At 44.1% G+C, this 13,630-nt stretch overlaps 1 protein-coding gene across 1 annotated transcript in view; it reads left to right on the top strand.

Annotated features, from left to right (window-relative positions):
* Positions 1-9,848, top strand: part of LOC119704854 (amine oxidase [flavin-containing] A-like) — a 34,060-nt gene extending 24,212 nt beyond the window's left edge. Inside the window, exons 7-15 of the mRNA XM_038146589.1 lie at positions 989-1,138; positions 2,022-2,181; positions 3,447-3,543; positions 4,915-4,968; positions 5,898-5,955; positions 6,382-6,479; positions 7,643-7,754; positions 9,037-9,099; positions 9,581-9,848. Of these exons, the coding sequence (XP_038002517.1) occupies positions 989-1,138; positions 2,022-2,181; positions 3,447-3,543; positions 4,915-4,968; positions 5,898-5,955; positions 6,382-6,479; positions 7,643-7,754; positions 9,037-9,099; positions 9,581-9,736 (948 nt within the window). The 3' untranslated portion in view covers positions 9,737-9,848. The remainder of the gene's footprint in view (positions 1-988; positions 1,139-2,021; positions 2,182-3,446; positions 3,544-4,914; positions 4,969-5,897; positions 5,956-6,381; positions 6,480-7,642; positions 7,755-9,036; positions 9,100-9,580) is intronic.
* The last annotated feature ends 3,782 nt before the right edge of the window (positions 9,849-13,630 follow it).

The following is a 13,630-nucleotide window of genomic DNA, read 5'->3' as shown; positions in this document are numbered from 1 at the left end:
TGGCTAAGAGCCTTCCTCCTCAGGAGCCCCTCAGTCATGTTTGCCGTCCCACATCAGCAGCTGCTAGATGTTGCAGCAAGAGCTAAAAATAAAATTAATCCCAAGATACTCATAGCTAAATGAAACATGTGGAGAAGGGAAAGCTACCTGGGAAGAGCACTTCTTTTCTTTGTAGCTGGATGGGAAAAGCTCTCTTTGTTCCTATCATGCTTCCTTCTTCACCTCACCCCAATCAATTTTAGTTGAGCAAAAGCACTAAGGATTTCTGGATTAGTGACCCTTCCAAGTCTTATAAAACCTGCTTTGGCAGCCATTTCAGTCTGTCAGCACAAAACTTCTTGGATCCTTTCCTCTCTGCCAGTACCAGCATCTTACATGTAAAAGGGAGCTGTTTGACCTCCCGCTGGTGGCTGGTAGCTGAAAGAGGTTTTAGTGCTTCCCCTGACCCTCTGCATGGACATTGCAGGGAAATGTGTGTCATAGATTGGGCTTTTTTTCCTGGCAGCACTGTCTTTTTGTCTTCCCAAAAAAGAAACAGGGAGAAAGCTCATTACCTTGAGACCAGACTCAGTTAAAGATCTGTCTTCCTTCTGGGGTGGCGCAGTATTTCACTTTAGAGTTGGTTTCTTTGTGGCACTTGAGGGTTTCAGTAGCACCGTGGTGGGTAAAATACTCAGAACTCATTTGAATGAAGTGATATGTTTATTTTTGCTAGAAAGCCTGCATTATATGTGCATGTTCTCTAGGCTTAAGAGTCTTTAGGCCAGGTCATTAGGGAAGCCATTGCAAAGGTGGTTTAGTCAGTAATCCCCACTGAGGCTCAGGTTTATGCCCTCGCTCTTCTGAAAGTCTGGGTGTCTTTATGCACCCTTAGGACTTGAAGATTTGGCCTGCAATTTCATGATGGTGAGCAGAAATCATATTCAATGTCATTGTGATTAATGCTGTTGATTTTTTGTCTGTGTTTCTTCCCTCTTTGTTGTTTTAGGAGAGGAAGTTTAAAGGGGGTTCCGGTCAGATATCAGAGAAAATAATGGAACGCCTGAAAGGCAGAGTTAAACTGGAGAGACCTGTGATCAGTATTGATCAGACAGGTGATAATGTCCTTGTGGAGACTCTAAACCATGAGATATATGAGGTAATTCAATCAGAATAAAAGTAGAGTATGCATTTAGTAGGGGAATATATCTGCTGTATCTCTTAGCCAGCTGTAATCAGGAAGTAGCCATTTGTGTGTGTCTGTTTCTTGGACTATGCTGACACTTCATGGAACCTGCTTTACAGATTTATTTATGACTGCCTCTCTTCTTGGTGTTTTGCTATTTGGTTTCTGTCATTACTCTGACTTCTCTGCCTTAACTTTCTATGTCTTTATGTATTTTTATGTTTTTAGCTCTGCATTGAGACCATTTCAAAGGAATGAAAAATAACCTCCCTGTTTGTGGTTTGCAGCACAGGATAAAAAAAAAAAGATTTCAAACACCTTTTGTAAGATTTTGCCTCTGAACTGTGGTGCCAGAGAGCACCTGAGAGCAGCAGTGTTGGGATAGAGTGTCACCCTACCAAGTCCTGCACTGCTCCAGTCAGAGACCCAGGGCCTATGAGAGGAATGGAGCACATTCAGGAAAGCTGGAATCACCATTAATATTCCTTGTCCTGAAGTAACATCCTGAGAATGTGCACAAATGTGATTTTTTTAGCATCTTATAGTTGGGACAAATGTGGGTCATATTTTCCTGGAGATGATAAAGGCAGTTTTACCCAGGCCATAGGATGTCTCTTGTCCCGTTTCCCCACCTGTCTCCAGCCAAGTTTCAACTCTTGTCTGTTTTTTCCAGCTCTGTGTTTCTGAAATGGCAGAATTACTTTTGTCACCTGGAAATCTGTTTGTGGGAAGGCCACCTAGCAGGGGCAGGAGTGGGAAAGCTGTTAGCAGCTGTTAAGAGTGTCTTTCAAACATATCCTGTGGGATGAGCTTGCAGGGAGGTAACGCCTTGTGCTGACTTTGTTCTACATTTCAGAGCAAGTACGTGATCAGCGCCATCCCTCCAACCCTGACAACAAAGATTCACTTCAAACCAGAGCTGCCACCAAACAGGAACCAGTTAATTCAGCGTTTGCCTATGGGGAGTGTCATAAAAACCATGATGTACTACAAGGAAGCCTTCTGGAGGAGGAAGGGTAGGTGGGGAAAGCAGAGGACTTGGGAATTCTGTGCAAATTTTGAACTTCTGCTGTCTAACAATCAGGGAATAAATCCAAGGGAGGGTTGAATGTTCAAAACCCCAAAATCAAACATACAGAAAAGTGAAAAATAAAGCTCCTTAGAAAGCAGCAGAGAAGTCTTTCTCTGAGCTTGAGTGCATGCCTTGTCCCAAAGATGAGTCAGACCCAAAAAGGATCCCAAATCTCATAGCAGTTGGCTGAGGTGGGATGACCAAGAGAACAAGCAATGTTTCCTGGGAAACCTTGCCAAAACCTGCAGAGCACAGAAGCATCAGCTTCCCTGCAGCATCAGCTCCCTTTTTCTCCTGACAGGGACAGTTAGGTCAGCCAAAGAGAATTTACAGCAGATGACAAGCAGAGCTTAAGGTGTAAGCAAGACCTTTCCCTGATTTTAATCTTCTGTTCTGCAGACTTGATGTCTCAGAGGACTGGGAAAAGTAGGTTAGCTTTTTGTTTAGCTCTAGATATTTTTTTCCATGCTGTAATATTTTTTTTCCTCAGCTTTAACTGATACTATTTTCAGAACTATTTGTATGAACAGATTAGTTCCACTTTCTTCCTAACAATATTGAGAGTAGTAAAAATATTTCTTAATCGAAGTAATATATTTTTCACATGTTTCAGGTCATAACCTGGCCATTGAGATTAGGCAGGAATACAGTCAGGTGTATGCATTGTCATCTAGATGAGATTTTTTTGCATGTTCATCTGAAACATGTCCTGATGTGATCCTAGATTAGACAGCCCATGCTGCTGCTGCATTACTGTTATGGAGCACCATTCCTAACAATCTTATCACCAGCAAAATCAAAATAGTGGAGACTTGAGCCTGCAGTGACCAGATGTAATTACACTGGGTTTTGTTTTGGTCAAAGTTACTCATGGAATGAATCACCATAATTCTGACTGGATCCATTTATTTTTAATGTTTATTCTCCCCAAAATAGAAAGCCAAAGGGACTTGCAGCAATCCACAGAAATTCCTTGTTAGCTAACAATGGAATTTTAAAGATTTTTACAAGTCTGTGTACACAATTTCCTAGAGTTGGTGAGATGAGAGAAACTGTTACAGAGAGACTTCAGGCACATAGGTGTTATTGGTAATAACAGAATTACTGTACAATTCCTTTTATGGATAATTTTCCCTGCTCATTCCTAGCAGAAACAGTGATCATCAACAAGTTTTTCTAACAATCATCTTGGGGTTTCTTTCCCCTTAGGTTATTGTGGTTCCTTCGTCATTGAGGATGAAGAGTCTCCAATTGGGATAACCATAGATGACACAAAACCTGATGGAACTTTCCCTGCCATTATGGGGTAAAAGCTGCTAGCCCACACTCACAGATGTGTATTTCTTCTTGTAAGAGTTAGTGGGAGCAGGAGGGAGAGGGGGAATGATGGGATTACATCAGCGTTACCCACTTCCACAGTTTGCACAGGTGGAGGAGAGCACTTCTGCCAAGCCTCTTGTGCCCCTCTGGTCCACATAAACTTTTGGTGAAGGTTCTGCTACAAACAGCCTAATGCAAGGATGTGGTTGGGAAGGAGTTGCTGAATTCAGCTGTAGTCTTTTTTAAGCATTCAGTTCACGTTTGGTGTTTTTTTTTTTTTTGTTTTTTTTTGTTTGTTTGTTTGTTTGTTTTTTGTTTTTTTGGCTGGGGAGTAGATTTAGAAATAAATCCCTGTCTTACCTGGTTGTTTGAGCCTGTATTTGGCTTATGTTGGGCTTTTATGTTTAGTGTCTGGTCCAAAATGACAATGCAATTGTCCAAGAAATCCTCATTTGTCTCCTCTCCCCACTGAACTAAGGCAGGACAAGGAACATCAGCTTCTGGAGCAGGGAGGCAGCTGTGCAGTGAAAAAAAAAAATCAAGATTCTGTAGAAACTGACAAGTAAAAATGTTACAGTTTGGACAAACAGGTGGGGAAAATACATGACAGCATTGACTGGCTTTAAAAATAGCTGAAACCAAATGAACAAACAATCTTTACAAGTGTTTCCACCATAATCTGAGGTGACACTGCCAAAAAAGGCTAATATAAATGTCAGGCAACTGCTCCTTAAGTGTCTGGCAGGGAAAGCTCACCACTTCCACTGAGCTGTATATGTTTGTGGGCATGTTCAAGGCTTGAAAGCTTCCATGACCTGAGAGCAGCAGCCCTCCTCCAAACCCCATATGGCAAACAGTTTCCAGCTTTCTTTCTCCTCATGGATTTATGTGACTTTCTAAAAGAGTGTAGGAACATACTTCATCTCCTGGATATCTCCACTAGGGTCAGATGAACTAAGTGTCAAATCTGTTTCCTTCAAGATGAATAAATATTAATCCTGGTCCTTGCAGGAGTGTGCCATGACACTGTGCAGTGCCTGTCAGAGCAGCAGGCTGCCATCACTTATTCACACCAAGTGACATAGGCTAGACTTCAAAAGCTGAATAAAGCTCAGAATTTCAGTCCTTTTGGATCAGACCTACATAGGGAATGCACACCCTCCCTTTCAATTACTTCTGCTGGTTACCCTGCATGGGCTTTTTCACCTGTAATTATTTAATGTTGAGGTATGATGACAAACATGCAGCTCATTACACATTACATACCAGGAAAGTGCTTTGCCAATCCCTTTTTAGAGTCATTTTGAGCCTGCAAATCAGCTGGGGTGATGTTCATGTTCCTTATTTTTGTTTTTAGTTTCATCCTTAGCAGAAAGGCTGTCAAGCTGGCCCATCTCAGCAAGGAAGAGAGGTAAGAGTTCAGAAGCTGTAGATAGTCAGAAAGAAATTGTTTCTCTGGGATGCTTCCCCACTGGAATGTGTGGGAATATGTGTGTGAATGTGCACATTTATACATGCTCAGTGCAACTACCAACACTAGAAATTGGGGCAAAAATTGAGATTTTAGCATAAACAGGCTGAGACACTAAAGTTAATATTCATCCAGTTATGGATATTTCTAAATTTCCAACTCCTGCCCACTCTTCTATGCTATGATTTACCAATTCTGGCTATCTGTGTGAATGGAGAAGATTTTTCCAACCATGTTGCCAGACTACATCTCCACTGAATGATGCTTTAACCCAGGGATACAGCAGTGCTGACATGTCTTTTTTTGGGACTCCTTCAGATTCAGACTGGGTGATAAAATTTTTTAACTTCTGTGTTTATAAAGCATGGTTTCCCCATTAGTCAGTGAAATGAACAAACAGTACTTTCTAAATGTGAATTTTGGTACAGTGCAAGAGAAAGAGGAGCTCTGCTTAGGAATGTGAGCAGCACTCTTCAGCTCATATTTTATTCCCAGCTATAGTAAATCTGTAGGGATTTAATTGATTTATATTGCTTTTCTTCTGGTCTTACACCAGCAAACATGAGGATGAATTGGCTCTGCATCCTAAAATAGCTGTACAAAGATTTATTTATTTAGAGCTCATTGCCAAAATCAACCTTCATTTCCCATTCCCTGGGTCCATTTTAGATGTAACTTTTAGGCATCAGCATTTGAAATATGTATGTTAAGATAAGAAGTTGAAATCTGACTTAAAAACAGGGCCTAACCCAACTTTCTTTCCAATGTGTATCAGTAAGTTTGGGTTTTTTATAAGAAAGATGAGAGTGGAGAGGTTCCCCTCCACACCCCCCCCTTTTTTTTCTGACTCTGATTTTATTTTCATATAGGAAAAAGAAGATCAGTGAGGCATATGCTAAGGCACTGGGGATGAAAGAGGCTTTACAAGTAAGGAATTAATGCCTGTTTTTGCCTCTGTTGTACAATGCTGTTGCTTCTTTGTTCTGGATGATGAGGGCAAAGTTCCTGGCACCTAAAATGTCTACCTAAAATTGCATGTTGGGCCATGCAATCTATATTCCCAAGGGGAGGGCAGGACTGAGTACAAGAAGAAAAGAGCTGCCAGTCTCACCCTGCACAAGAAAAGAGAAGGCAGTGCATGTTTTAATTTGTCCTGTCATGTGCCCATGGGAGACTGGTGTTTCTGTAAAAGCACAAAAATTTGTTTTGTGCAGATGGATAGCATTAGCCAGATGACATGGCACTCCTTTCTCAGGTATTCTTGGCCTGTTTTCCCCCTCTTCAAAAGAAATATGTTCTTTATTTCCAGTTTCTCTGTCAGTGTTTCACTGTTTTCTCTGTTGGAACTCACAGCCTGTGCATTATGAAGAGAAGGACTGGGCCATGGAGCAATATTCAGGGGGCTGCTACACAGCCTACTTCCCACCAGGCATAATGCATTCCTATGGAAGGTAAAACAGAGAAGGCTTTGCTTTCTAATTCACGTTTCTCAGCTCATGTACAATGCTATACTTTATGCAACACACTCATGGCATATTTACAGTATTAGGGGAACTTCAACCCTCTTTCCACTCCCCTACTCCCCAGATGATGAGGATCTTGTTATTTGCTTTACTAAGACCAGAGTTTCTCTTGTGACTTTTAAGGGAATGAAACACAGTCACAAGGTGACCTGCTGAAGCCAAAAAACCTTTCCCCTCTGGATTATTTACTGTAGTTTGTGCTATGCAGTATTTGCAGTGGATCCCCTCTAGAGACCCCCAAGCCCTTGAGGACACACATCTTGGACAGATGAAGTCTCCACCGACTGTATAGGTGGAGCATCCGGTTCAGGAGGAGCCCAGGAGCTCCTCAACATGTCCAGCATGGGGTTAGACCCTGCCTGAGCCGAGATCATGTGGGGAGGAGTTGTCCCATGTATAGTCATTTATCTCTTGTCATTTATCCAAACACTCGGGCAGTGATGGGTGAGGTGTCTGGCCTGGGGAAGCTGCTGCCAAGCAGACAGTGAAAACCTCACGGGGGATTAGATGAGAGCCCTTACACCAGGCACATTCCCAGTGGGAGAATTACCTGCAGCTGGGTTGGCTGGAATGCTTGTGCGGCACTGCAGGGCTGAGGGACTGCCTTTATGACCCTGTGGGGAGAATGCAGCTCCCTGAATTCCAGGCCTTCAGCAGCCAGCCAAGTCCAGCCTCCAAATAGAAGCTGATATTGGTGATCTAGCACTGCAGAAATGTCATCCACATTCCACTGTAACAGCAGGATAGCAGCAAAGCTGCCATGCAGAAGACATAAGTCTATCAGCTGCACTGCATTGCTGGAGGCTGTTAGGATTATCCCTTATCCCAGCACTAAACTAAGGCCTGTATTACATTGTATGGAACTGGGAACACTGATTTATGCCTTAGGTTTTTCTCTCTCTCTCAGATCCTGAATTTTGTGTGCAGAAGCAAGCAGGTGGTGCTGCAGGGACAGCTTATTGCACCTCAGCCCAGGTCTGCAGGGATTCTGGAGAGTGAAGCCACATGCTCCATCAAAGCCATAAATTGCTTTTAGAAGGATCATCACCTTCCTGTCACTTGTCACCTGATGTTCTGCACTTGTTTTGAAGGATCATTCGCCAGCCTGTTGACAGAATCTACTTTGCTGGCACGGAGACAGCGACCCAGTGGAGCGGATACATGGAGGGGGCCGTGCAGGCAGGAGAGAGAGCAGCCAGAGAGGTACAGACCACTGCTCTGCTTCCAACATCTCTATCAAAAGGATTAAGTACTGCTTGGAGAGTCTGATTTAGAGTAAAGGCTCCTAGAATGGACAGGGAGGGATCTCAGAAAGCAACGTGACCAAAGGTTTTGGTTTTGTTTTTTTTTTTTAAATTTAATTAGCTATTGAATGAAGCCAAGGATCTCAACCAAATCAGAATATTACTGAACTTGAGACTTAAAATAAAGCTTATGCCATGTACTGAATGTCTAGAGGAAAAAAGCCCCCAACGTGATGCTGCTTGTAGATACACTATCTCAATTTCTGACAAATTAATCACTGCATGTTTCAAAACTAGTCTAAGTCATTTCAAATGCTCACAGCTATTTCCTGTGCAGAAATCTGAAAATCTGAACATTGTTCTCATTTTTGAAATCTGTCCCTTCTGCTTCTCCTTTTACAAGACAGTCCCGTTAGCTGAGCTTTATGAAATTGTAATGTGCAGCTCTGATAATGTCTAAATCTCCTCAGGATGACACACATTGGGCTGGGTTCCCAGGCACAGTGAAATCCCTTTACAACAATCTGGAGGGAGGGGAAGAAAGCATTAAAGGGTGCACATTACAGTTACAACTGCATGGCAAAACCACGGAGTTGTTATTTAAAGGAAAATCAGTCTTTTACTTCTATATGACAGAATGTCATATTTGCCTTTTAATCCTTATCACTTGCTTCATTTCAAGTCACCTAGTTTCTCTTTTCTCCATGCCTGTGAGCAGTAGTTACAAAGACAGTGAGCTATCTTCTGGAGGCATTCATTTGCCTCCCCAAAAATCCTCCTGATTGTTACAATCAGTTTATTCTCAAGAAGAATCCTTGATGAGCTTTGTACTGCCTGAATAGATGAGGGAGGGCTCCATAATTCTATGTTGTGAGAGCCTCAGGGTTGCATCCTTCCTCTTTCTATATCCCAGAAGCATCACTCCTAACAGGTTTTGTGTCCCAAGTGCGTGGCTTTAACCTCACCTTGGTATTTCTCAAACTGCTTTGAGGAAAAGCTTTTTTACTTTTACTCAAAAAAAAAAACCCACAAAAACAACCAAAACCTAAAAACCTCCCACAAAAATATTTAGAGAAGCTCTAGTAGAAATCATTGTACATTTTCTGGTTAAAGAGACTTTCAGCTAGTCATAGTTACACCTTTTATCAATGTCACTTGCTCTGACTTCCTCTGTTTCTCCAGAACTGCAAGTATTATGGGTTATAACTTTTTCACATGGTACAAATAATTTTTTCTTCTAGGTACTGCACAGTATGGGGAAGATCTCCAAGAGTGAAATTTGGATGCCAGAGCCAGAGTCAAAGGTAAGCCAAAGCATCACTGTCACCCAGTCAGGCACACAGCCCTTAATCAGTGTGTCCCTATTGCAGTGTTTGCTATGCACCCTGCTCCCAGGCAAGCCTGTAGTCACCTCACATGCTGATAGCATTAATTTTTGTGACTTGTCCAAGGAATATTGTTACCCATGCCTGAAGTGTGGATGACTAAGAGCCAAGACAATGATCTCAGAGCCTGGGGGGAATAAAAAATGCAGCCTAATTCTGCCCAGTCCCAGGCCACAGTTTAAAGCCAAACAGAACCTCATTCCAGCCACAAGTAACTCCATCTTCACTGTCCTGTGCCTGTTCAGGATGCCAGAACACACGTCTCACTGCCATGACTCTTCTTCCCTGCACAACCTGGGAAATACCTGTGACCTCCCCAGCCCTGGGGGGGCGTTTGCCACCTCCCTGCTCACGTGGTGAGGGGGCACCCTGTGGAGTCACCATCTCCTCTCTCCCCCAGGATGTCCCAGCCCGACCATTCCCCACCAGCTTCTGGGAGAGGAACCTGCCCTCGGCGCCGGGGCTGCTGTGCCTGCTGAGCTGCAGCCTGTGTCTCACCTCCGTGGCTGCTGCAGGGCTCTTTGTCTATAAAAAGGGACTTCTTGGCCGGAACTAGCGGGGACCAGTGGAAGCTGCACACCCCCTCTCCTCCCCTTCTACCAGATGAGTGTTATTTTGGAGAAAAGTGGCATGGACAGCTGGAAAGAGCAAAAAGTTATTCTCCTTGTGATTTTTCTTTGTAGTCCCATAATTAATGCATCGAATCTACTGCAGTTGCTACCAGCTAAACAGAAATAAATCAAGTGTGGGGGCGTTTTTCAAACGTGTCCATTTGGTTTTGGTTGGACATGATAATATCAATTATATATTCCTAATACAGGAAGGCAAAATGCAGATCACACCTTTTCTGAGTTGCAAAGGTCTCGGAGAACGCTTTTGTTTCCACTCAGTGATTTATTTTTCACCACACAAGATAGTAAATGCCCTCAAGCATTCACCTCAGTCAGCAGCTCAGAACATCTGAGGTTGTTCCCATACCATCCCCACTGCAGAGGAGAGATTAGCATGCCAATCAGTCATAGCATTGCCAAATTAATTTTCAAATGCATTTGATTAATTATTAATCATCGCAACATGAAACTTAACCCTGAGCTGGATGAAAGGAGGTAATTAGCACAAGGCACAGCACTGAACAGGGAGAGAGGAGGCATGGCTGGACTTCATCCTGCCCACTGCCAAGGAAACATCTGTGCACATCTGCTCTGCAGGGTGCCTGCCCTGAGAGCATCCAGCCAGCCCAGCCTTGTGCTGCCACAGCACAGTGAAATGAATTAGCAAAGTTGAATTGCCCCGACTTGCAGCAGGTGCTGGCTGTTATTTTCCAAATGGCAGCAGCTTCCTGGTTACCTGTCCATTTACTGCCCCTCATTTTGCTGCTAATCCATAGCCCCTTCTTCTAATAAGGAGAACTGTATTTGAGGCTCGAATTACTGCCTTGTAAATTACAGTAATTGGATGCATCTGCCTGTTCTGCTCCTATTATGTACATGATACACTTAAAATAATCACTCTAGTGTTTGACTGAAGTCTGGAATGTATGTTTCACCATGTGGCATCATGATGTGGTCTTTTTTGCCATGAATTTTGAGCCTTGTACGTGTCCATGAACTCAGCTGTCGTTCAACATGGGTGAAATGTGCCTTTCAATAGTCCTGAAACCTTGATCTTCTTATAAACTTTTCTTCAGATTCTGTCTTGCTTGGTTTTTTGTGAGTTACACGAACTGCTGATTGACTCGAGGGCTCCCTGCTGAGTGTGCTCTCCGCAGCTCCAGCCATTGCTGAGCAGGGATTCCTGTGCACAAGACGTACCCTGAGCATGCAGCCTGGCACAGCCACAGTGCCTCCTCAGGGAGGGAGCACAGGCTGCTGATGAGCCTTTTGTGGTGTGAAATAGTTCTACACTGCCACACACTTCCCCCAGAGGGACATTTCCACCACCTGAAAAACACTGCCTGTACCTGTTCAAAAATAATTTATCCATAGGTGTATTTGTAGCAATTAGAGCCATTCATTTTCAGGCTTCCTTTAGACTTGACATCAGAACTGTGTGCATGTACAAAAGGGACTCGAAATCATCTGCAATAAACCTGTGAGCCAGCACTGTCCAGCTTTACTTTTCACCTTATCCATGCACATTTCTATTGAAATTAGTTTGGGGTTTGAAATATCAGTGCAATTCAGCTGAATTCATCTCAGACTGTTAAACAGGACCAGGTACAACGTTGCCCCCTTCCCAGGGAAAGGCACGTCTCACTGCTGTGGGATTGGCAGGCAGCAAGTGAAATGAGTGAGATTGATTAAAATTGGCATTTCTGAAACTCCTGCAGCTCCCAGGCACCGGGTTGCTGCAGAGAAAGGGCAGCATTTGTCAGAGATTATAGACCAGTTCCCATCCTGCTTTAATGCCCTTTCTGACAATCAGACCAATTTCCCTGTTTAAACATTAAACATTTAGCTTAAATATTAAACAGCCAGGCATCTTTCTTAAACCAATTTTGAAACAGAATGGGACTGAGTTTATCACCACTGACAACTCCCCAGGTGAGCTGCTGCTGGTATTAAAGCTGGGAGGATGAAGCACCAGGGAAACACCTCTTTCTTTTTGGGGCCAAGCAGAGCCCTCACCCAGGCTGGGGAATGGGAAAACCTTCGGACACCTTCCCAAATCAAGGGTGCTCAGTGCCCCAGTTTTTGGAGGAAGAGCTTTGCACTTCTTTGGCAGAAGTGGGAAATGTTCTGTCCTCTTTGAATACAGGGTGAGATGGGAGAGGCTGAGGTCCACACCAAGCCCTTCAGCACCAGTGTGGGAACTAAATTGCATTGACACCCCTGGGAAATGGGAAAACCTTAGGTGAAAGGGCTGCTGGAAGTAAAACAAAGACCAGAGCAAGCAGTGGCAGAAGGAGTAGCAGAGGGAGATAAAAACCCCCTAATTCTCCATAGTTGCAGTGAAATAAGAAGCACCACTGAGCACATAGGTCAGGCAGTCCAAAATAAGCAAGTGGGAGTGATATATGTGAGAAGAGCTGCCTCTTTTTAATCAAGTTGCTGGGTTTTACAGATAGCATAGCAGCTTTGCCTAAGCCCTGGGGATGGAAAAACACTCCTGTGAGTCTCCCTCCTCCTTTCTGGCCCACTCCCCTTGGTTGCAGCTCCTGCCTGCAAAGGGTGACATGGTTGTTCCCCCCTGGCTGCCATCAACCAGCCCATGGGGAACAGGGACCCTGAAACAGGATGGGCTGCTGGGTCAGCAGGGGCTGGATGGGCAGGAGGTACAGGAGAAGAGCCACTGGCTTACTTTTTCACCATCAGCCTAGCAAGGCTTTCCTTCCCTCATTACCTGCCCATCCCACAACCTCCTGGCATGGGAACTGACAACCCAAACCCCTCTGGTTGGAAACCACTGGGTGACAGGTCTGGGAAGAGGCCACCACCCCAAGGAAGCAGTGCCAGGAAGCAGGGGCTCCATGTTTTGGAGCAGAGAATGTGAATGTCCCCCAGGGACAGAGTGGCCTTCCAGTCATGTTCCTTATGTGGGACAAGGGGAAGATCTGACTGGACACACCCAGGTTGCTAAAAAGGTACATCCAATCTCAAAATGGTGAGGGACAGGATGCCCAGAGAACTGGGGCATGCCCCATTCCTGGAAGAGTTCAAGATTTCCCTGGATGGAGCCCCAAGCAGGTTGTTTATTTCAAGGGGAATTGGAATGCGATGATCTTTAAGATCCCTTCCAACTCAAAACATTCTATTACTATGTGAAAATCCACTCTGGGAAAGCAAGAGATTTCTGCCTTCACTTGGCCTTTTTGCTAGTCCTTTACCACCTTTTCAATTCACATTTGATTCAGCCCCCAGGTTTGTACTTGATCTCTTTTCCCAGGATCAAACCTACCCCCCAACTACTGGCAAAATTAGCATTATATTTTTGAACAAAAATACCAGCCAGGGTGATGTGCCAACACAGTCTGACACGTCTCAACATCCAGGTTTCCCACCAGTTGGTTCCCATGTCCCACAGACCAGGTTCTAATGCCTGACAGCAAGGGCTTTCCTCAGCCAGGAACCATGCTGGGGTCAAGCTGGGCTCTGGTTTTATGCTCTCTGCACAGAGTTCAGCTCCCAGCTCCACACACAGAAAAACAAACAAAGAGAGTCCTCTACTGTGAAACATAGCTGTAGTCAGTTCCCTTCCTTGTGGGCTGTTTCTCCCCTGCAACAGTTGATTTTCTCACACACACACAGAGAAAGGAAATTTCATCTTGGTGAAAATCCAGGAGGGGAAATCAAATGTGCTCTTCGTGAGTGAACTGTAACTTTTTCTTTTCCCACTCAGCTCCTGCACTTGGCAACAAATGCTTCAGGCTGCAGCTGCAGTCCTTATTCTGCTCTTTGTTTGTAGTGCTTGGCTTTCCAGGTTCTGTTCCCCGTTCCTGGTGCTCTTTGTT

This window comes from Motacilla alba, chromosome 1, assembly GCF_015832195.1.
Source record: "Motacilla alba alba isolate MOTALB_02 chromosome 1, Motacilla_alba_V1.0_pri, whole genome shotgun sequence".
Taxonomy (NCBI): Eukaryota; Metazoa; Chordata; class Aves; order Passeriformes; family Motacillidae; genus Motacilla; species Motacilla alba.
Note: the sequence above shows the minus strand (reverse complement) of the source record. Positions and strands in the feature narration are given on the sequence as shown.